The sequence below is a fragment of the Balaenoptera borealis genome, assembly GCF_965194805.1.
Source record: "Balaenoptera borealis genome assembly, chromosome: 2".
In the NCBI taxonomy this organism is placed as follows: Eukaryota; Metazoa; Chordata; class Mammalia; order Artiodactyla; family Balaenopteridae; genus Balaenoptera; species Balaenoptera borealis.
Genome location: NC_138867.1, coordinates 136,067,253 through 136,092,533, shown reverse-complemented (window position 1 = coordinate 136,092,533; position 25,281 = coordinate 136,067,253). Strand labels below are relative to the sequence as shown.

General features: G+C 39.6%; 1 protein-coding gene across 7 annotated transcripts in view; it reads left to right on the top strand.

Moving 5' to 3' along the window:
• EBF1 (EBF transcription factor 1) overlaps positions 1-25,281 on the top strand; it is a gene marked incomplete at its 3' end in the record, with an annotated part of 393,745 nt that overhangs the window by 288,253 nt on the left and 80,211 nt on the right. For 4 of the 7 annotated variants that reach the window (XM_082379093.1, XM_082379091.1, XM_082379096.1 and 1 more), the window contains exon 9: positions 6,931-7,061. In XM_082379093.1, the coding sequence (XP_082235219.1) occupies positions 6,931-7,061 (131 nt within the window). Of the gene's footprint in view, positions 1-6,927; positions 7,062-25,281 lie in introns of all 7 variants that reach the window. The other 3 variants (XM_082379092.1, XM_082379090.1, XM_082379094.1) reach the window with 1 other exon arrangement.

Sequence of the window (25,281 nt, the reverse complement as noted above, 5' to 3'; positions counted from 1 at the left end):
TGCATAAAGCAATTACTAAAGAAAATAAAGGAAGGCAGAAATAAATCTGGTTAGTAAAGTTAAAGTAAGAGCATAAGTGTTACAAAGACTGCTCCATCTTGAGTGAGGAAACTGTCAAATTTGTTTATCTGTTTAATAGTTGACTAGGAGTCTGTGGTGAGGTTAGCATTCTGCAAGTGAAGTTTGCACCCTCTGGTGCTAGGGTTCAGGTCAGGCATTATAACTGCTACCGGTTCTAAGGCTTCCAGTTGGAGGGTGGGTGAACCCAGAATAGATTCACTTCCTGTACATGGTGAAAATACACAGGGCCAGGTTTCCCAGGAGGATCAAACCCTCTGTTTGCCCTCCTCCCTGGCCAGCAGCTACTGGATGTCAGGATCAAAGAATGCAGGTGTTGCTGCTGATGAGCTGTGAGCAGTCAGGAAGATCATCATTTCACTTTAGAAAAGCCCAGCAAAAATAATAGTTCCAATTAAACAGGAAGGGCAGATAACTGTGCACTGAGTCCAGGTGGGGGTACTTTGTGTCCCCATCCACCTCTGAAACAGGCTTGCTCCCAAGCACAACCTTACCAAAATCAAGTAGATGCAAGGGAGAAAGGCCTGAGATTCTATGAGGTCACAGGTGTCCCATAGAAATGAGCTGAGCTCATGGGTTTCGCAACATTTTCTGCCAAGTCTCAAGAATTTGGGGTAATAACATTAAAGTTAATTCCTCATTTCTGAAAAGATGGCCATTAATATTCATTCCAGGCTAATGAGAGCCTTAAAAAAAAAATTCTACTTTGTAATTACTGATGCCAAATCCACCTCCTCAGTAAGCTTAGCTATGTTAGCAAGTCACTGGGTTGGAAATTTCTTAGGGAAGTTTTACAATACGCCTCGTAATCTGCGATGGTGAGACTATGGTGTATTCTAGTAAATAAACTCTGGTTAGTGGGGAACTGATGATGACAGTAATTGTCATTATAGCAACTAGCGTCCTATGTGCATGGAACATAGTAAAACAGCAATACCCAAGCAGGCACTTTCTGCATTTTGCCAGGAGTCTGTGAGGTGGGTACCACTACTGCTTAGAGCGGGTGATTCAGAGAGAGGGTAAGTGACTGCTTCAAGGTCTCACTGGGTGGTAGATGTGGAACTTGAAAACCTGGAGCCCTGGCCCATTTTCAGATGCTATAATACCCTGAATGTTAAAATCAACTTAACATAATCGCATCTTTCTGTCTTTACTCAGAAGCCATTAAGGGCTGGTGCTGGCATCTTCACCTCCATTGTAAGCATCAGTATCTGCTCTGTAGAAATGTTCATCAGTAGTAGAGAGTTCTGGTTAACAGAATGCTGGAAAAGGAGGGTTTCCATTTTTTTTTCCATATACCATATGCGAAGGAAATGGAAAATAACATTACCTCCACTTCAGTGGAACTTTATTTTGAGATTTGGAGTGGGATTAAAGCATTTCTAAATTTGTACCTTTTACCAACTGATTGAGCGTTGTTTCCCCATGGTATTTAAATACAGGGATGGAGAAAAGAGCCAAACAACACATCTCTAGTGAGGCTTCTGTAATGGGACATCGACTGTCACAAAAGCCTCATTTTGGGGATAAGAGATGGTAAATGCTGCACTGGGGTCATCTATACAGCTACCCCAAACAAGTGAGGTGTTGATCACAGTACAAAGAGATTTCAGAGGCAAAAGTAAGAGCAGCCCCAGGACCCTGTTGATAGCTGCACACACCACTAATTCACCTCAATGGGCAGGCACCTCTGAGCTCAATTAACCCTTATTCCCAAGGCGCCCCATAAACCCCGAGGTAAACATGGTTCTCCAGGCCCTGGCTTTCTATCAATGAAATAGATCATTGCTTTTGGAGGCTGAGGGGCAATTCCAGTTTATAAATTCACCTCGCTAATAAAAAGCCTGATACTTCCATGTGGGTGAGCAGGCATTCGAATCTTGTAATACTGATTGTATAAATCAGAAAATTTCAAACTGCTGAGGCCATCCGCGATTTCTTCTGCCGTCCGTGGCTATTGGAAGGAAATATAAACGCTCTGGAAGTAGAGCAGGTGATAGCAAATGTCCCCTGGTGCAATTGTCTGCACACAGAACATTAGTTGTTAAATATGTACTGGAGCCTGAACGATTTCTTTCTTTCTTTTTTTTTTTCCTCATTCTACCCTCTCTTTTCCTTCTCACCGCAACCATTGTTCAGAAGCAAATTGGAAATCTGGTAATTAGGCCCTGACTCACGGTGTAGTATTAGAGTTCCGAGCCAAAGTTCAACACCCTGAAATGAAATTTAAACCAATTAATCTGTTAGATTTTTATCGCTTGTCCGTGTTTTCTCAGCAATTCCCCCAGCACGTGGCCTTTGATCAACTCTCATACAAACGCTAAAATGTGTGCCTGCTGCTAGCAAGATGGGAATGACATTAACATGGTACTCATAAAACAATCAGAGCAGAGAAGCCCTCAAACAGGCAGGGCATAGTAATATTTAATAAAAGCGCACACATAATCTTCAGAATTAGCATTTTGCGCCTTGCAGTACCTTTGGGAGAAGAGCTTTTATTTGTGGAGTGATCATTATTATAACAAAGAAGAGCTACCTAATAATTTCCACTTTAACTCTGCAACGTGCCACGAGCATTTCAGAGCCATTATGCTAAACTGTGGTGGTATAATCATGTTATTGTCATAGTTTGAAGGAAGGAAAAATCTCCTTTACTTGGGTGGCTGTTGTGAGTGGGAGGAGAGGTTTAAAAAAAACAAAAGAGAAAAAAACACCCAAACTTTTATTTTTAATGAGATTTAGAACCAGGAATTGGCTTACTGTCCTTGTGGAGACCCAGAGTGTGAAAATTCATTGGTGAGGAAGAAAGACTCTTTCATTAATTAAATCAAGATTTGGCCGGTAAAAGTGGTTTTGTATTCAAATCCACTCCTCTCCCCCATTCCATAATATTTCCTTGGAGATAGAATTGTATTGATTATTACACTCCTGGGCTGGATTGAACTCTTTCATGAGTCTTTTCACCTTCAGATTTCACCGAACACATCCACCGTGACTATTATAAACTATCTTCCCTCTGCATCTCTCTGGATATCCTGAATGAAAGAAAAACAAGTCGTTGCAGATATTCTCTGAGCTTTCTCAGAGAAAACAAACCCAAAGAGAAGATGGAAGGGGAGGCTCAGGGTCTGTTACTCAGCACATCTGAGCTTAAAAAAAAAAAAATTAGTATCAATTTGCTCTAAAACGTATAAACTTTATCTTGCACAGAATTAAACGCTCCGCTGTTATTTTTTTAATTAAAATGTATTACCTTAGTATGTGCTCACTGGAAAAATTCAAACCATACAGCTATCTATAGAGTAGAATTTAATAGTCTCCTTTCTCTGGTCACCTTCCTTTTGCATATGGACCCACTGGGGACAGTTCGTGTACATCCTTCCAGACTTTTGTCTGTCATACCTGTTCACACATACCTACACACGCTCATGCATATAGGCTAATAGATATCATTTTTAAAATTAACAGAATCACACTATTCATCAGGCTACAAATTGATTTTTGTTTTACTTACTGACATATTTTGACATCTTTCCATGTCAGTTTATAGAAAATTTTTTTTGTCCATTCTAATGACACTCCACATATCCTCTGGTATGGATGTACTATAATTTATTTAATCACTCCCTTATTGGGGGCACCTAGACTCTTAAACTGTTCACTGTCAATACTGCAGTGAACATTTGGGTACTTGTTATTTTAGGCACGTTTGCAAGTACTTCCTGGGCTGCTTTTAGTCTGGCAGATTTGTTTGTGACTAGGGTAAAAATGTAAGATGGCAGCCGATGAGTTAAATTTAAGTCCATAAACATTTTGTTTAGCCTACACATTAAAAAAAAATATTGAATTAGCTGCCAGCATTTAAAGATTGGGAAATTTCACGTAAAAATCTGGGTTCCTGGCTTCCTTAGAAAGATCAGAAGACCAGATCACACTGGGACTGCGTCTGTGTGGGGACACCAGTGGCTGGAGCTTCCCCAATTCAGTGTCAGCAACCATCCATCTCATGCTTATTCTGAGACCCTGAGCTGCTGTATTCATTTGTGTTTCTTGCCTTGGCCTGTATGGATTTGTGAGTTCTTAACAGCTGCTCTTGAGCCTGATTCATTTAGCTAGTCACAGTGTTTTCTACCCTGCATTATTGACATTATAGGGTTCTTCATTTGCGGGACTGTCTCATGCATGAAAACTTAGCATCCTTGACTTCCAGGTACTAAATGCCAGTAACATCCCTTCCTCACGCCTCTCTCTCAGTGGGTCAGCCCATGATTCCTTTGCATATTTTCCAACCTTCGCAATGGGGGAGTGCCACAGAGCTTCCCCTCAAGACTGCTATGACACAGAGGTATAGGAGCACCTTTGGAACCCTTTGAGGTCTCAACTTAGAAAGGGCTGCCCGACTGACTTGTTCTGAGAATGGCACTTAGTCCCTAAGCAGGGATAGTGGATTGTGTTGAGCATAGAGGTAGGATGGATCCACGGATGCCACTCTTTTCCTTTAGTACTTCCTCCAGGGCTTTTTTTTCCTCCCCCAAAGCTAAGAAGATGGTATCGTATGTTGTTTCCTCACCAGTTTTCCTCTTGAAACCTGATGCTCATTTACCTCTAACTAGTTGACATGTACCTTTTTTTCTGGATGGTTGAAAACATTATCACTTTCCTTAGGAAATGTTTGAACACATACACACACATCTGTACATATATGTACTTACATGCCTTCTATATCCTACAAATAACAAATGGAAAAAAGAGAGCTGGGGTCAAGTATAAAATTGGCAGTTCTTGACCATGTTATTATAACTTCTTTACAATAGGAGAGTCTGTCAAAGATAAACCAACACGCCCTTGTGTCTCCTTTTGTGCAACGATGAGAAAGCCTGGAGGAGTCCATACTTAACTAAAGGAACATGCTTGTGTGATTAAAAAATAAAATTTAAAAAATTAAAAGAAATCCCAAAGCTAATACAGATAATAAACACCAAGATTATTTTGTGGTTTATGAGGGCAGTCGCAGGGTCAGCATTTAATGATACCATTGGATTCCACACTTTGCCATCAGGCAGGACTCTTTCAAGACCAGTTCAGTTAAACCAATATTCTATTCTTCTCAGAAGTATCCGGGGATATAGTAATACCTTTTCTACTCCACTCTAGCAACTAAGTACTTATACTGAGTTAGAAATTAAGAATTAAGATTTTGAGACATTAACTAGAATGTTTCCAAACTGCTTATATTTTAAGAATTTTATATAGTTGTTAAATGTAGTTTATTTCTCTTATAAATTGCTTGGAATCATGTATCATATTCTATCATTAGTTTAGGAGTACTCAATCATGCATTTAAACATGGTTACTTTTAAAGGAAGATTTTACAAAAATGTCCTATGCCTGTGGAACATTGATCACAACCTTTATATGTGTCAAAAATTGAACAAGAATTTTCAAGCCATGAATCATTTACATTTCCTTGATTAATTATTTTGTTTTTAGGAGAAAGTGGGGGAGAGAAAAGACATCTGAACTGCCCAGTTTTAGTTGTAAATGCATTGCTGTGAGTTCAGCCAACATGAAATGTTTAGTTTGGATATTTCCAAATTTCTCTGTGCAGTTTTATAAGATAAATTTGACTCAAAATCAAACCCATTCTGCTTGTTTGTGTGGTGGCACGTGAGCAATGGTTCCAGCGGGCTGGGCTTCATATTTTCTTTTCTTCTTGCAAAAGTTAAAGCATGACATTTTGCCAAATTTGACAAAGTCCAACTATTTTTTTGCCAGTTTCTTCCTGTTAAAATTAACTGGTGCTCTCATTGGCTTCAGTACTTGGAAAGTCAGTCTGGGGTACTTAATAAACATTTTATTAAAGAGGAGGGTCTCATTTTCTCTCCTTAGACAATATCTCCTTTGCTTTAGAATTTTGCTTTGTTCCTTTTCGTAAAAGTGATCATGAAAACAGCAGCATGGCATTGTGGAGTTAAAAATCCTCAGTGGTACAAAAGTACTCTCTGACAGATTTCATTTTTGCCTAGTAATTCTGTTGAAAGCACGCCATGCTCATCAGGCAAACCACCTCTAGTCTGTTTGGAATCACAGTATTTGCAAATTATTTCCCATCTCCAAGGGCCATTTATAATGGAAAGAAAGGAGATAGGAAGTTTTGAAAAAGCCAGTTCTTGGGTTTTATGCCTGGGAATGACAACAAAGCAAAGGTCATGGGACTTTCTGTGGTTCAGCCCTGACTCAGCTATTTGGTTACATAATTCACCCTGAGTGACCTGCATACTTTGCATCTATAAAATGGGATCCATGACATTTATTGAAAAAAACTTAGTGACTTTTATTCAGGAATATTGCTCTGTTAGTGGTACAGACAGAAGGCATGGAAAAAGAATGATGTTCTGCTCCAGCCTCCTCTGTTTCTTCCCTTCCCATCAAACAGCAATGTTTATCTAAAAAATCTATGAGCTTTCTTTTCAGGAGATGTATTTAATTATGAAGCAATTCTATGAGGTTTCCAGTGTATTTTAAAACATCACCCATTTAAAAAAAATCCTTAGCATTTCATAAATTAAATTTTGCTTCTACATTTTATTGCATAAGATTTCAGGTTTGAAAAAGATTTGGGTAACATATATGTATCTTAATAGAAACAATGAAAAGCATGCTTTTAAAAGCTGAAATTGCACCCTGAGGTTTCAGGTCCTAATGTGACTAGGAAATGCTGAGATCTTGAGGGACTTTCCGTTCGTGAAAAGATAAAAGATTTTTTTTTTTTTCTTTTCCTCAAGTCTCCCATCATTAAAGTTTGGTTCTAACAGCCGACTCCTTCTCTTTTTCATGTGTGTTGAAAAGCAGCTACTCCCTGTATCAAAGCCATCAGCCCGAGTGAAGGATGGACGACGGGAGGTGCGACTGTGATCATCATAGGGGACAATTTCTTTGATGGGTTACAGGTCATATTCGGTACCATGCTGGTCTGGAGTGAGGTAGGTGTTGTCTGAACATTAATATCTAATAGCTTGGTCTAGTTGAGGAGACTGTCTACACTTGCATTTCTAAGAGAGTGTGTAGAATTTAGAGATGGCAGTCTGGGTGGGCCAGCTCCGGTCTACAGAACTCTGGAAACCGGGAAAGATGGGTTGGGTTTACCAGGAGGCATCACTTTCTACTGGAATGACTTCCATCCACTGGCCCATCAGCACCAGGAGAGCTTCTGTTTTGTCATTTGTCCTCATGGGCTAGCCACAGTGTGGAGGTCCTATTATGTATTGGGAATTGGAAACGAGATGCAAAGTCACAAAATATATAGGCAAAGCCCTGTTCAAGCTGTAACAACGTAGTAATCTGTGAACATTTGTAGATGGAGTCTATTGTAGGACCATCTTCAAGGATCACCATTCATGTGACAGTAATAATCCAGGTGTAGGTGGTTCTTGACTTATTCAATGACTCTTCATCAGAGAGTGAGCGGTTTGCCGGGGGAACCTAGAAGAACCCAGGGCTCTTTCCAGCCCTAGGAGTTTATACCTCCCAGGCATCTCACTGTGGGGCTTTAACCGTATGAAAATGACTATGCTCTATTTGTGCAGTACTTTCCAAGCACTGTGATCATTATTTTAACCTGCAAGTTGACTTGTCTGGCAATAATCAACATTAGCTCAAATTACAAAACATCAGTATCACCATTCCTTAGAAGCCATGGCAAAGTTGCCTTTGCTTTCTAAATTCTGAGCCTCGATTTCTTAGCCAGCATACCCAGAGCCCCTTTTCTTTCATCTCCCCAAAGTTTAGAGTAAAAACAAGGTTAGAGCTGCAAGAGACCATTGAGCTCACTTATCTCACACACTTTACCAGTGCTCATAGAATGGCTAAACTTTATTGAGACTTACTATATTCTGGACACTGTGCTGAGCTCTTGACATAGATCATCTTAATCTTCCCTCTACACCACAAGGTAAATACTCTTAACGTGTATCTTTTCTTGATAAGCATACTGAGACTTAGACATATGTAATTACATCACCTCAAAGCAGCCACCCAGAGCCCATGGAGTGTGAGTGATAGGTATGTGGCCACACAAAGGAGTCAGTAGCAGAATTGGAGCTAGAACTCTGGAGCTAGAGTTTCTATTTCCATTTCTGGTTGTCCTCCCGTGACACCACTGTTTAGCCCATCCAGATGTTTTGATTGTGTTTTCTCTTTGGAGGGGCCACAGAGATAAGCAGAAAGTTAAGACTGTGACAGTTGAGTACATTTATCTTTCCAAAGCAGAGGCTGCCCTTCCTTTTAAGCCTTCTATGTGCACACCTCACTGCCAGTAAGCCACTCCAGCAAGCCCCTTGCCAGCCCGTTCTGCCACTGCCTTTGTCTTTCCCATGCATCCAACAAGCGGCATGCTCTTGGCCAGAGAATCAAAGCTCCCTTAAAGCTGAATCAGAAATGGACTTCTCAGTCCACCAAACTCATTGTTGTCCAAGTTAGAACAGCCCAGGTCTGGAGGTGGACTGAATTCCCCTGGCTGACTGCACCCCATTCTTTGTTGGAAACACTGGGTTGTAACATTAGAAGCATCACGTACATGGCATATGTTTCTTCCTCGCTGCTGGAGACAGCAGTGCTCACGAGGATAGCCATTCCCAGGTCCCATGGGCTGTGTCTTCATCCCTTCCTACCCCTCATTCTTTTGCTTGTCCTGGACCTTGAGAAGAGGGGAAGAATAAATAGAATATGAACTTTTTATCCAGGTCATAGCAGTCACAGTGAGGCCTGAGAAGTGGGGCTCAGAGTCAGCCATATTCTTGACCCCTGAGAATAAGTGGGGTTAGTGTGACACTCCCTTTACAACCTCGTGCCTGTCTTAGGCCAGGTGCACCACGTTGGATGTGGAATAAAGGACTTCAGCATATCAGGAAATTGTTAATTTTTCCCTCCACCTTGTCAAGGTCCCCCAGTTTCCTCTCAGTTCCCCCACTTTCTTGCCCTTTTTGGGGAACACATAAGGGCAGTTAAATTCTACCTTAGATTTATCTAAATTGCTTTAAGGGATCTGTTTCCATATAAAAAAATCAACGCAAGTCATGAAAAGGAAAATCCACTGAGGTGATACCTTTGTCCTCCTCCCTCATGTGTCCCTCCACTACCCCTGCCTTGAGTGTACCAGAAGCCCCTCGTGATGGATCTGGGGGGTCCAGCTGGGAGGTGAGGGTTGGAGGGCGCATGCTCTTCTTTGCCCACCTCCTCCTCCCAAACTGCTCTCCTTCGTGGATATATCATAAATCAGCTATGACTCTTTCCTGGTGAAAGCCCACTATGTAGTTTCCCAAAATGTTTTAGCTGATATTCTTTTAAAATAAATAAACCCCCTGCAGCATTAGCAGTTGGGCGTCTGGATGGAGGACTTTAATTTGGCCTGTTATCATCATGATGGTCCTGACATTTGGGAAAATGAGTCTTGCAGAGGTGAACTTTTTGTAAATATTCTAAACTATTTATAAATTTAGATTTTCATCCAGGCTATTTGACAGATATGATGTTCTCTCTTTTTAAGTGCAGGGAGAGAATCTGGTACTGCTCCAAATCCCCAAATCCATTGTATACTGATGAGAAATTGAGAAGTAGCTCACATTTACTAAGGGTTTTCATGCGTAGGCACTTTACGAGTATTATTTTATTTGATTCTCATTATAGCCCCATATTAGATACATATAAGTAAACCAAGTGTCAGAGAGGGTCAGAGACCCACCATCACACCGACAGATAGGGCTAGAGATGGGATTTGAACCACAATGTCTGTTTTTACGAAGGAAATACAAGCCCAAGTTAATGAGAGAGCAAATAGGTAGAATCTTGAGAGTGAGGAAGGACAGGAAGAAGAGAGGAAAAGAAGACATGCACAGTAATCCAGGTGGTACAGTAGTAGGAGTAGTAATAGCAACAGTAGTAGTAACTATGACTGTTGTTTTTAGTCAAAATTAAATTAAGTGTCTTTTATTTTGGTAGGGCCCAAAGCAATTGGGGGCCATTTCTCCAGGCTTCCACTGGATAGAATCAGAACTTGGTAACTGTGAATATTAAGAGAAGATATCTGTGAAAGTAGAGTATGACTAATATTAGCTAACATTCATTGAGCACTTAGTTCCTGCCAGGTACCATGCTAAGTGTTTGCCATGGCTCTCATGTGAACCTGGTGACAGCTCGCATGTGTAGCATGTATAGCATGCTGTTCTCATTTTACTAAGCGGGAAACTGAGCTTGGGGAAGTTAAATCAGCTGTTCAGTTATCAACTGGTGGAGATGCGATGTGAACCCAGACAGTCCAAATCCAGGGCTCACCTTTTTAACCGTCCACGATTTAGCCTATGCCAAAATTTTTACCCTAGGGTTTTACCATATCAGACCAGGGTGGAATTGCCACTGATGCCTTATACTTGATGGTATCTTAACAGTTACTGTCACCTCCCAAAGTAAGCTAGACTTGTCATGTAGAGAATCAGAAGAGCGGTCCCTTCATTTTCTAGCTGTGTAAATTTGTGGGTGGAGCCGTTGGCTTTTAGGAAGAATTTACCCTTATAAAGGGTATATGCTTTGTGTTAGAGGCAGAAGACAGCCTCTTCTTTTTCTATATGAATGACTAAGTTACTTGTATATTTAAGACAGTTAACCTGTCTGGGCCTCTTCTCTAGAGTAGGACCCCAGTCTATCCAAATTATTTGTCTCTGGCCACATTTTCTCTTGAGGTTATGCCACCTCTGAGATCTAGTACTTTTCATTTTAAGTAGCCTTTTATCTCTTCTCAATTTCTTCACTCTGTAGCTCAAAGCACGCAGGAAGCAGGCTGGTGGGCCAGGACAAGGAGGCAACATTTTAGATTAGCAACTGATGCTATTATTTCAGACTTTTTTTAGCTAAAGAAGTTTAAAAAAGAGCCAGAGAAAATAGGGCTGGCTTAATTTACCCTCATCTGTGCCCTTCCCCTACCAACACAATCTTTTGCAAGTGAGTAGTTCATTTTAGCTCACTGATTGCCCCCAGTTGGGAAAAAGAAAGGTGGCACTCTCCTGCTCCTAATTCAGGGCTGCCTTCTGTGAGCTCCCAAGTTTGGGGTGAGCCACAGGCCTTTCCTGTGAATTTGGTTTGCCATCTTTGTTACTCTTCCTTATTGCTTCTTGCCCTTTCTCCTCTCTTTTTACAAAGCAAATTATTTTCTTGATACTCTTGTACTCCTTATCATGTCTTACACCAGAAGACTTAAAAAAAAAAATCTTTGTAGTGTTTTATATATAAACCCAGAGAAACCAACAGGGTTGATGTGTGCTAATGTTTAATGTGGGTTGAGTGTTTTTCTTGAATACACATGTACTTCATTGCTTTTGCTTTTCTACCAACCTGTGATTTGGAGGGGCGAGGGGCTCCTGCTACTGGTTTGTAGAGCTAATTGTTATTTTAATATCTCCTTCTGAATTCCTCTAATTTCTAAACAATGAGTACTGGTTGGCTTACCAGCTGGTGTTGAGCACTGGGGTAGGTGCTATCCGTGATTAAAGTTAGGCTTTGTGGGATCTGGTATATTATTTAGAGAGATAGCTTGTTCTCATGTAGCAAATTAGAGAGTTACATAATATATTCATGCAATCTAGAGTTAAATTTGTGGTTTACAATTCCAGGCAAGGTTCTAGAAGGCAGAGAGGGTAGTGTAGTCAGAGGTAGACTGTTCGAATAACCAATCAGGTTTCTATTACGTCCAGGTGGATCTCTGTGCTGGACATTTTAGGCTCTCACAATCCTTTTAATTAGTCACTGAAATATCTGAGAGAATTTATACAGCTTATGGTGTTTAAGCTGCCTGTAAAAAAATGTCCAGTGGTGGGATTGGCAGGGAGCAGAGGGTGGCGGGAATGGAGGACAACCATCCAAGAAAGGATTTAGATTTCACGGGGTAGCAGTGGGCTAGGAGCCAGAGAGTAATTATGGTCCTTCCATTGTCCAGTCAGAGCACCTACATTTTAGTCATTGTTGGTCACTGGACCTCCATCTCAACATCTGAAAATGAGGGTCTTAGACCAAATCCTCTTGGAAACCAGCTACAATTCTAGTCATTCCTTTTATCTAGAATTCACTCCCTTGAAAATCCCCCAACAGTAAGAAGTGTGGGAGTGAGGATGGGTGGGAAGTAACTTCTTCCACTATTGTTCTTCACTTTTAGAACACACTTGCAGTATACAATATCATGTTTATTTTGAACTTCATCAAAATGATTTAATTAGCCCCCAAACTGGATCTCCCTATTGATATCTCTTCAGTCCATATTTTCACTCTCTACACTTCAGATTCTGGTATCTGATCTACACCTGAGACTTATACCACAATGTTGCTCTAATGCATCTTCCAGATAGTTCTATGGAATATACCAGTTCTTTGGGATTTTAATAGGCACCCCATGGCAGATGGGGGTGGGAGGTTTTTCCCAGTAAATGTGGGAAATGTTGAGTCAGACAAATTCCACTGGTCCTGTCCTAGAGCTTTCAAGGTACTTATATGCACTTTGACTATCTAAGACATAGTATGCAGCATGTCCCAAACTTTGTGACCACAGAACCTTTTTTTTCAGGGATCACTTTACAGGAAGACATACTGATAATGGCTGAAGTATATTTACATTTCATGTTAATGAAGTAAAGTCATGAAACCCAATTATGAAGTGATTGGGCTGGGGTAGATGTAGGAAAATCTGAAATATTTGCAGAGTATTATTCAGATTAGACCAGCAATGTTTGGAGCCATTATTGTCTAATACTGCAAGGCTCTGAACAGAATTTCTCTCATATTTTGCATCTGGTTTTAGTTCGTGCACACTTGACATTAGATACCATGTGATTTTGTAGGACAGCTATATTTAAAAATTGCCAGGACCACTTAGCTCAAATGGGAGAAGCCAGAGTTACATTACTGTATGAACCAGTGAGCCTCATTCAGGGGCCATACACTGTCTTTTTCATCCAGATGAATGTTTTCTTCAACTGCATTCCCAGAGACAGGCAGAAGGCAAAAGAAGCCACTGTTTGGGAAACCTATGGGTGACCATAGTCAGGAAAATGGCAGTTTGTGGGGCTGAGAAGCAATTTTGCTGCTTGAATCCAGAAGTAGGAAAATAAGGTTTGAAATGCAGTTATTGATTTCTTCCCTTCTTCCTTTCCATATCTACTTTCTATTCTCATTTGTGCACATAGCTCAGAGGAAGGACTGTAAATTAAAAAAAAAAAATAGTATTTGCTTCTCTGTGACATCAAAAAATGAATGACTACAACTCATACATGCTCCCACTGTGAGTTTCCCAGGCCTTATATCCGGCCTTGATTTTTACTGAACCACATGTAGAGTCACAAAATTTTGAGGGCTTTGAGGAGCATTTCCAGTCATCAACTGCAGCTGTTTTATTTTGAAAGTGAGGAGAAAGAGGTTCCAGCGCCCGCCGGTGCAGTGACTTGTCCTGAGAATGCCTTAGCTAGTTAGTGCTGGGATTTTAGCCCAGCTCTCCAGACACCAACCTCACTCCCCATTCAGCTTTCTCTTGTACCAGGATTTCTCGTGACATTTCCCTAGTTTTTTAACATACTTCCTTATATTTACCAAACCCTTCCAAGTTTTATACATAATAGCATCACAACTCTAACGACTATTATGTATAACACATTTATATGAGATACAATTCCACTAAAATCAAAAAAAATTAAGAAAGGTGGAGAAAGACATTGTGTCAAATATCTTCTCTTTCAAGAATTGTTAATATAAATAGGGTACAATGTAAATAGCTGTGTCATCCACTTTACCTATATTGAAGCTTACAGGTATAAGTTTAATTCAAAGTTTATTAAATGCACGGGTTTTAAATAATTTCTAATTGCCTACTTTTTCCTAAATACATAAGTTGCCAAGTCTTTATTCAACCTGTACTTATTGATCATCTATTAGGAGGAAGACGCTTAATGCAAAATTTTAAGCTTCATTTGTAAAGAATTAAAGGAGTAGTCTGAATCACTTGCATCAAACTTTGAATATGACTTTGAAGAATACCTTTCAAGTCCAAGTTATTTCACAGGGAATGATTTCTAAATGAGCCAGCGTATTTAAAAAACAGATTAAAAATAGTCTAATGGGCTTTTTAATATAGTTACATAGTTACAACCATGCTCACCTTATGCTTTAAAATCCTCTAGTCTATATTGTTATTTTTAATGACTAAGGCACTTTAAGTCTATCCTCTATGTTGATAATTATGGGTTAGTTAAAAGCGCCTTTAGGTTGACATTTTCAGCTATTTATTTACAGTGCATTTGGGAGGTACACATATGTGCCTATAACTTGAAAACGGATAAACCACAGAAGTGTGATGTGTTTCTAATTTTAACATGAATCACAGACAGAATTCACAGCTGGCTGCAGTCATGTGACTTTAATGAAGAAAGTCAATATTTATATAGTGTTGTGCTCATTTCATCCATGTGCTCAATGCTGATTGCTGGAATGGCTCCCTGATGATCTGACCTAAAGCCTTTCTCCTTATGCAACCTTACTGGCTTCCTCTTTCCTAAAGCCGTAACTCCGTAGTTTGGGATTCAAGCACAGCCCCGTAAGCCTCTGACCGTTCTTTTCAACATCCTTACCCACCATTCATCTTAACTTCTGCTCCAGTCACAATGAGTGATTGGATAAAGATGCGGCTCTTTATGCCTGCAGTGATTTTTTCACCTCTGCGCTCTTGTCTTGTTTATGCCATTCCTCCTTCCACAATGCTTTTCCATCCTTTCTGTGCCCACATCCTTCCGCCCTTTACGATCTGGAAAAAAATCATTTTTGTCTGTGAAATCTTCCCTCACAGCTCTAGATATTGAATATTTTCTCTTTCTAAATTCCTAATGGCCTTATCTGTACCATCTTATGTTCTTATCACTTTCTATCTTTGATTATTGTGACATAAGGGGCTGCCCTCTCCCTTGAAGGCAGGATCCATGCTGAATTCAGCTTAGTCTACAGAGTCTAGCACAGAGCCTTACACTTCAGAGGCATTAATTTATACAAAATAGTGTTGAATGATACTGCTTCTCCTTTCATTCATTCATTCAATCAAACAAATGCTACTTTTTAGCAACTGTTATATTCAGTGCTGCTTCATAGTGTCAGTACCAGATAGACTGCAGTTTAGTTTTTGTTAATGCATGTAAAATTAGGTAGTTTATATTTAGATATATTTATTGTGCAGTAAGGATGCACATAAATACCTTAGTGTAAATCTGTTGGTTATGGTGAGGATTAAGTAGTAATAAAACTAACACTTTTTAAGTGATTGATACCAGTGAGGCCTTCTCCTAAACTCATTATAGGCGTTAATTCAATAAATCCTTTAATAACACTAGATAACTAGCCCTTCCCCCTTCCCAGACAATGAAATTGAAGGCCAGAGAGGTTGAGTGACTTTCCAAAAGTCCCACAGCTGGTAGTTTGCAAAACTTGGGCTTGAACCAAAATCTTTCTGACTCCAGAGCCATCTTTTTTTTTTAACCATCTAAAAAGAAGGTAGTGAAAGCTCATTTATCCAGAGAAGAGTGTCCTAATCACCGCAACTCTCCAAAATTCAACATGAAACCAGAAGTGAGCCAAAAAAAAAAGTAAATATATAAAATAACAGACTTTGAGGTAACCAGAACAGTAATTTTAAACCAACTATGTTATCTGTTTTCCCAGGTCATAGCAAATTAGAAGGAGCAAACTAGAGGCGGGTTGTTAGAAGCAGGCTCAGTGACAGCAGAAGTGACAGCTTAATGTCAAGGGAAGGAAAGGAAAACCTAAAAAGCAGATGAAGAACTATATTACTGCGCAGCATGTTAATGGCTGTTCATAATGACAGTGGCCCTGAGTAGTCAAGAAAGAGATGGCAATTATATTCAATATCTTCTGTCTGAAACAGCATGATGTGTGTAATGCATCCTCGAAAGAATTCAGTGAAAGCAGTTGTGGTGGCAGGGTATTTAAAGGGGGTTGGCTTCAGTTTTCGGCAGAACTCACTTCCTGGAGGGATGTGTTAAATCAGGAGTTACTGAGTATATGCGCAAGGATCACTGTAGATAGGATGCAAATAGGAACTATACCACTGAAGAATGTGAGAATGAGTCACTGTTTAGCATCTTACAGCTTTGATATCCTTTTCTTAGAGCTCCGAAAGAACCTAAAAGACTTTTTGGTGAAAGGTGAATTCATTCCCAGCTAGTCTACCTTTCGATTCTTACGTTTTTCTTCCTAATTCCTAATCTTTGCAGGCAAAGATTCTGCCCTGCAAACCACCGGCTTTGATGACATGCGGCCCCTTCCAAAAATGTATCTGGCCTTCCTTTTTCTTTTATATTTTAATTTTCAAACAAACAAAGCAGCAACCCAGGACCCTAAGCCAGGCCCAACTAGGGAATGATATTCCTTCTTGACTGAATGTAGAAAAACAAGCCTCGAGAAAGAGCCCATTGTGCAGTTTCAAACCACAGGGGCTGGCGTTACTGGTGTCCAGTCCTCTCCGTCTGGAATACTCTGGACCTCAGGAACTCACCAGTGCTTTTCCAGCTCCCAGATGGTCAGGATGGGATCCAGTCTTTAATGGTGCCCAATTGGCACAAGATTTACATCCTGGGAAGAGAGGTGGAGAAAGTTTATTTAAAAAATAAATTACCGAAAAATAAATAAATCAATCAACCCACAAAACCAAAGGTAGTTGAAGCATAATGTATTTATTTTAGCCTTTTTCTCCCTGATCTGTTATTTGGAAAGATGATCTTATTGCTGTTTTGTTTTGTACAATTAACTGCATTGATTTAGGGACCTGGCTAGTTTCTCGGTCAGAAGAATTGGGTAGTATATTTTGGTGAATGTTTAATGAGGCTACCAGGAAGTCTGTGGGGGCAAAGTTAAAATAATTTTTTTTCTTTAGTAAAAAGATTTTTTGAATGGGGTGGTACTGATGATATCTTTTTGGTAGATTCATAAGGGACGTTATTGAATCTTTATCCTAATTATTAGTGGTGGTTAATGATGTCACGGTATTTACTCATTCAATGTTCAATAAGTATTTATTGAATGTCTGCTAGTTCCCAGGCACTCTTAAAACTGGAAACAGAGTAGTGAAAACAAGAAAGACCAAGTTCATATCCTCATGGGGCTTATATTCTAGTTGGGGGATGCAGGCAATCAATAGGAAAATAGATCTATATCTCTCTTCTATGTATCTGTGTCTATGTCAATACCTATGTGAGAGATATTTCAGACAGTGTTAGGAGATACTCCTGACTGTTAAAATGTAGATTTTAAATCCCCTTTTAACTCAATTCCTGGGACTTTGGTTTCAAAAGTCTCCTCTGACATTCATACATAAAGTTTATCTTTGGGAATTCATGTGACCCAACATATTTTGCTAAACATTGGTTTTGTTATTTTCTTGAAAGGACAAAAGGAAACCAGAATGTTTGTGAAACAGTAAATGCTTCCACGCGCTTTCTCTCACGTTCCCTGAGAAATCATATACTGCCTTTGAGACAGGCAATTCTTGGGAATGAAAAAAATCTGGGTTACGAAACCCAGAGAACCCTGATTAGGGAACAAACCAGAATACACTGAGAGAGAAGAGCTGGCATCCCCTGACTTATGTTGTATCCACTTCGGGGGAATAGAGACAAAATATGTAGGTAGAGCCAGCACAGTCCCCAAGAATATACACTGATCATATTTCAGCTTTCTTTAAGAACTCCAGAAAATAATATTTTTTAAACACCATGTTTAACTACAGAAAGATGAATGCCCCGGAGTGGAAGGAAAATAAGTTTTCTTGTGTGGTCACCATCACTGTGGTGTCTCTTTAAAGCTCCTTAGTCGATTTGGTTTTGAAGCTTTAATTATGCTTTTATGTTATAGTTTCCTTATTTAAGTGTCTGTTTTATGTCCATCACTCAGCACCCCCTGCCTATCTCAAAAGAGATGGATATTATTATCCTAATTGAGGAGGAGGGAGAATGCTGTGAGAATTATTAATACATAAATTTAAAAATTAATCTGGAAAGTGCTTTAGGGTCCCTAGAGAAGCTCTACCCAAACACAAAGCATATTTAACATTATTGTCTGTACTCCCACAGAGCAGGAGCTGGTGCAGGATAAGATGGTAAAGTGAGGCACAGAGGGTGACACTGTGTGAATGGACCAGTGTACCTTAGAACCCAGACTCTTGGAGGGGTAATACCTAAAAACCACTGTACCAGTGCCCACTTTAGCCTTTTTTCTAGTCATAGCTGTTAATTTTTTTTCCACAGAAGAAACTTTAACTTTTCCTTCCTTTTACCCCTTCTCTTTAAGTCTTTGCTTGTTTTGGAGTTTTTTGTTTTGTTTTTACTTTTTAGTGTTGAAAGTGATTAAGGCTAAAATATTAAGTCCTAAGGGTGGTAATGAAAAATCACTGGTGCGCTTTCTAGTAATCCCAGTTATTTTTTTGGCTTTGTGGCATGGAACTTCAAATTGCATTTATTTCATATAGTTCCATTGGTTGGAAAACGTGCGTAAAGGCTTATCTTGGAATTGCTTTTTTGTTTTGCTGGGACATAATTCTCAGCCAGCCTCTCACCAATGAGAAAGGTTATTTTGAGGACCTGCTGTGTTCCCAGAACATTTTTGAATGCAGGAGAGGCTGAGGACCCATTCCACCCTGTTAACAGTGGAGGTAGGATGAAAAGTACAGGTGCCAGGAATTATGGAAAAACAGTAAACAGTAGTAGGGAGGGACAGCTGTGGTTGTATAATGGTGGTCATCAGTCAGGCAGACTTGATTCTTCTTATCGGTTCCCTGGTCATTTTTCTTAACTTTCCTGAAATTCATTTTTCACATCTGTGAACCAGCTACTACCCTTGCCTGTCCCTAATACTATAGGACAGAAATCACTGAAGGAGTTTCTCACAGTACGTGGCACATAGTAAGAAGACAATGAAAAGTCACTGCTGCTGAAGTCACCATCAAGGTCATCACCACCATCCATTTAGTGTGAGCTACAGGGATACAGATAGTAAGTGCTACTGGCTCTCAGAGAAGAAGGTGATTCCCAAGACTTGTCGTTTTCCCCCAGAATTCTCCAACATGTCTCCATTAATATTTTAAAATACTAGGTACTCGCATTCACCCACCACGTGGGTCACACTTTTGATCCTGCTAGAGACTTTTATAAAAACCGCTTGGAGAATTATTCTCTCCCGTGCCCCTCTTCTGGACTCCCAGGCTTTGCAGACTGCCTCTTTGGGGTTTTGCTTCCAACCCTATGCATCTTTCATGTTTCTCTCTGCACCCACAGAGGGAGTCGTTCCTCTTTCCTGTTTCCCACTCTGTCAAGGACAGGCCTCACCCACCGCCCCCCATGTCTGCATCCTGTCTCTCACGGTCACAGCAGCTTCACTTTGTACCCAGAGGCCACAGCAAGCGTGCCTCGCCTGGCCGACCACTCGGGACTCTTCTGCTCTTGTGCTCTGAGTCTGGAGAAGAGAAAATGTTCACACAGGCAGCTCGGAGGGAGCGAAATTGCTGTCGCCGGCAGGTCCTCAGTGTGCTGGCAGCCTCTTCTGGGGCCTTGCAGAGACCATGTGTGTTTCTTTCATTGTGATACCACACTTAAAAATGATTGCTTCTGATTATAATATTAATGCATTCTGATTGTTGAGAAGCCTGAAAATTCAGGGAGGTAAGCAGAGGAAAATATAATTACCCGTAACTTTACCATCTAGTGGTAACTTCTCTTGACACTTTGATGATTTTCCTTTTGGTCTTTCTTCCATGCAAATATATATCTAATTCTTATATAATCACATGCAATACATATTGCACAAAACTGATAGTATTCTACTTTTGATTTTAGTAATATTTTTCTCATAATAAAAGTAATACCTGTAAATGTATGAATTTATTTATTCCAGAATTATTTATATGATTATTATTTCCTGTGCAAGCACATGCATACTCTCTCACACACACACAAATAAACACAGAAGTACACACACACACACACACACACACACACACAAACACGAGGAAGAATCAGGAGAGACAGAGATGTATCGCATCTAATGTCATCAGTCTAGAAATAAACACTGCTGTTGGAGCATTGATCCTTTGTGGCCCACTTTTTAGTATTGCTTAACCATTTTTTTCTTTGTTTCAACTTATCCCTTCTCACTGGAATGAGTCCCAGACCTTTAGACATCTTCTTTTTTACCACTTAGATGATATCTGAGCAGTAGTCTCATGCAGGGACCTGAGTGCTGGGCCAGTTGGATAATTAATTTTAAGAGCAACTTAGGGAATGAGGGTTAAATATTATCAGGTTAAGAATAGTGGGTTCTTATGGATAGGGATTGCTTGCTTAATGCAATCAAACATCTAGTGGAATTCTGGTCTAATTTACACAAGTATTTATTTCAGAAATATTTTGGAAATATCCTGTATGTAAGGCATTCAGTTAAATACTTTAGAGGATACAGATATGAATTAGACCCTGTAGCTGATCTTAGGGACCATCTAATGGGAAAAAGATGTGTAAGAAAATCTTTATGGCACAAAGTAAAATAGGATGCTAAGTTCTGTAGTATACATTCCATAATTATATAAATTCTTACAAAGGTGCGGGTAACTGTGGATCAGGTAAAACTTATTGGAGGAGAGAGCATCTGGTGAGGGTCTTAAAGAACAAGAAGAATATCAGTAGGGGAAAGTTTAGGCAAGAAATGGCATGAACAAAGAAAAGATGTTAGGCAAGGCCATGGTGTTTTCATGTATCCACATGGCCTTCAGAGTGTGGAAGGGCAGAGTGGGGAGGGTGAATAGCAAGGGTGATCAGCTGTCAGGCCTTAGAGCACCTGCCTACCATGCCAAGGAGTCTGGACTATATACCATACACAAAGGGGGCAGGTGAGGTTTTGAGTCGGGGCATGACATGGTGAGGTTGATTTGAAGAAGATAATTCTGGTGGAGAAGGTAGAAGTAGAGAGAGACCATTTAGAAGGCAGTTATAATATTGCAGTCATCTGAGTAAGAAATGGTGACAACCTGAACAGCATAAAGAAGGCAGGCAAGGGGCCAGTGGAATTCAGTGGAGGGTAAAATCAACATGACTAAAAGAAAAGTTGAAGGGAGAAAAAAAGTAAGATGATCCTAAGTTTTCTATTTTGGGTGATTCAAAGGAGAGTGTTCCCTTAACTGAGAGAGGGAACACAGGAGCAAGAAATACATTTATAGGTAGGAAGATGATAAATTTATCTTGGGCCCTGTTGAGATTGAGGTGGCAATAAGACATGTTCAGGGAGATTCTGTTACTCTGTTGTTCATAAAAATGTGGTGCTTGGCCAAAGAGATCAAAGCTACAGGTGTAGATTTGGAAGTCAGTTTAGGTGAGGTGGTTGAGCCAATGAGTGAATTCAAGAAATGTCAGGCGAGTGAAAAAGAAAAAGATCTAGAACAAGACTTGTGAAATTTCTACAGTTAACAAGTTGGCAGAAAGAAATAGTTGGCACATGAAGAGAACAGGAGCCAATGAATAAGAGAGGAGCCCTGGAAAACACTTATTTACAGGCCTAAGAGATGGGTTTTCTTCTACTGTTTCAAATAATGTTAGTTAACTTGCTTGACCCTCAACTTTTCTCATCTGGAATATATATCCCATAAGGACGGGTTTTAAAAGAGTGAATATGAAAGCGCTTTGATAAACCATCAGATGCTCTGCAAGTCTTAGGTCTCATAATTAGTGTCACAGAAGTGAAGAAAGTGTAGACTTCCAAAAAGGAAGAAAGTAGTGTCAGATGCTACAGGGTTTCAGAAGAATATTTATTTTTAGCTCGTTTGGTTTGTGATTTAAGGAAGTTAAGTCAAAAGAGTGAATCTGTTCTCTAATCACTTAGAATAGAATTTCCCAAAGTGTGGGGTACGTGCCCCCTGGTTGTACAGGAGACCATTTTGGATTCGACACAGACATTAAGTAGAACTGAATCATATCCTGAGAAAGTGATTTTCCTTTTATTTCTCTTTTAATCCTTCTGATTTATGTTAAGGGACAAAGTCTCATTTGGGGCAAACAAGTCTGTAACGTCCAGCACTAGCTCAACTCCCTTTTCAATAAACCCACGCAGGTTGTCAACATTATCTAGCTAGGATCTAACATCATATTAACTTTAAGATTACCACCCACAGTTCCTTCTTATTCTGGCAGGGGATACCAGTTGCGATAATAATATAGCTTCCTTTTAAAATAAGTTACTTTAAACAAAAAGGTAACCAATTAAAAATTTTTAAGTACATAATTGTACAAGTGGTTTATAGATATGGCAAAACTAAGAAAGTGGTATTCCAATGATGGAAGTCCAGAAAATTTAGACTTACTAGAGCCCTTCCTCCTTCTGTAACTTAGAGGGGCTGCCTTAGTTCAGCCAGGTTGGAACAATGTGGGAAATTTATCCTGAGATGGGGGGAGGGGTTTGGAGGTGGGTCTTGAGTTCTAGACTTCCAAATCTAGACCCTGTCTTTTCCCTAAGATGTTGGGTCAATTTTTGCAGCCACTAGACTTTTCTGGACTTTTGTGTCCTTCACTAATGAAATGAGAGTGTTAGTTTTAAATGATTACTAGCATTCCTTCCCGTAATAAATACTGTAATTCTTTGAGTGATTAGTAATTAAGCCTCTGCTTTCAACTGACAGAAGTTAGATACAAGTTTTTCCTTCTGTAAGCCATCAGTATCACGTGTCAGTGCTAGAGCCTGTTCCCAGACTAACATCCACAGCAAGGAAAACATCAACAAATTCACTCTCTAATGATGATTCATATTCTACCTCATTTGTGAAGGATAGTTATTTCAAGAATGAATCTCTGCTTTAGTTAGAGTGATTGATTAAAACTGAAAATAAAATTGTAAATGAAAATTTGTTTCAATTTCCTGAGCCTAGTACTTTATGCCAACACCCCACTCTCTTAGTAGTTTCTTTGCAGTCATATCTAATCAATTTGTAAGGCCCATGAATTTTGTTTCTTAGTGTAGCAACTCATAGGTAATAAGTTCTTATGCTTAAAAAGATGTCTCAATTGTCTGCTGATATCTTTCCATCTTTTAAAATGTATTTCCCCTGAGAAAAAGGAGGGCAGGTGAAGTGTTTTGTAACTGGCTGAAAGTTCTCCAAAATATCGTGAATTAATGTTACTCTACAGTCCAAGTAACTCTTAAGATAGAAGCATACCACTTATTTGGAATATAACTATATGGCAAATTCCACCATCAAAAACATAGCCAAGGACCAGGCAGTAAAAGAAAAATGGATATAGCATGTAGATTAACACACACACACAGTCTTTGGATCTGAAAATTTTGAGTTTGATACTACCTTTAAAAAGTTTAAAGGTATGAATATAAACAATTTCTTTTTTATGGTTAGATAGGAAGAATTTGTTCCTGTCATTTTTTGAACTGCATTGGGGTCACTTTTTTGCTCTTATTTGCTCTAACGAGGGTGATTTGTGCAAGCAGTTTAACAATTTATGATTCTGTTTTCACATCTGAAAAAAAGGGATAAAAATACTTACGATTTTGACCAAATTAGTGACGAAAGTTAGTGTTTGCAAGTAAAACACATCTGACCAAATTAGTGTTTGCAAGTAAAATCCTCGGCAATGTAGTAGATAACCTAGGTACTCAGCAGGTGTTAATCCCAACATTGCAAAAACACTGTCTGATCAGTTGAGATTAAACATGCACTTGATTTTGGAAGATCATCTTTTACTGCTCTCCAGAGCCTCTTTTCTTCTCCTATTCTCTATACAATAGTAAACTTGATTTCCTGATTTCGATGCTTAAAGATTAGAAGAGCAGTATAGAAGGTTCAAAGGACACCAGGAGGAAAAAAGACAAAAAAAAATGAATAAAATAGAAATAATTTAAAACTCATAGGTATCCAGGGCCATTTAGTGCAGGGGAAAATAGCCCCTCCTACCTCAGTGGTCACTTAGGGCTTTTCTGTATTATAGAAGATATATAGATCTAAGATAAATAGAGCTTTGATACAAGATATAAGAAGGGGTGTTCCAAACGAAAATCTTGATTTATCAAGGCTAAATTAAATTATATATACTTTGCTAACTTTAGAAAACATATAATGCATTTTGGAAGAATTTCAGTATGAGAAGGTCAAAATCTTAAATATTTTTTGTGCTTTTATGGATAAACCCTTAGCCGTCTGAAAAACTTAGCCATGGAGAGCTCAGTCTCCAGGGGTTCCACATAAGCACGATAGTACTGAAGTATCTTCTATGTATTTCCCGCAAATAAACTAAGGGTCCACACATTCTATGGAAGAGGATAGGCATTTCTAACTACTAAGTTAAAATGATTTTTATGCAGATGACCTTTATGTTTCAAGAAAGAGCATATGAAAGAAATTACTTGCGGATTTTAGCAATAGCAACTTTCTTATATTCTTTCTGCCAGGACTTTGTGCTAGGACAGTTTACCCAGGCAGGACACAGGGGCTGGCATTTGTGGGTGTCACCTGGATTCTCATGGTGTCACCTGTGATTCTCTGGGCAAAACATTTGAATTTGCATATTGAAACAAAAGCCCTTTCTAAGTTATAAGAACAGCACAAACATGAGTTAGTATAAACTCAAGTGATCACCCATTGCATACTGACTCAGTACCGCAGCACTGATCTAAATGCATCTGAAAGGAGTAACGAATGGGCTGTTGCACACACCACAGAGAGAGCACGCAGAGTCCAGCACCATCAGAGGTCAGCCAGTCAAATACCAGGGCTGGGGTTTTCAAAGAAGCAGATAATGCCAGTTTTATGGCCGTTAATAACATTTTAGTTATATAAACAAAGATACGAGTATTAAAAAATAAATTCTGCTTTGCAGTGCACTCTGGCTGCCAACAGGGTTCAGAAATGACCTTCCTCATTGTGCACGTGGCATTGCATAATGGACCACTGAGCATACTCCAGCCCCCTCCCCAACTTTCCATTTCCCTTTTATGGACAGTCCTTAGTTCTGCTAGATCCCTCAGCTATTTCAGGGAGGCACATTCTTGGGTTTCCCCTTTAAAGCTCTTTGATTGTGCCTCTGGTAGTTAATGCACCAAATGGTCTTCAGGGGCATTTCCTACATG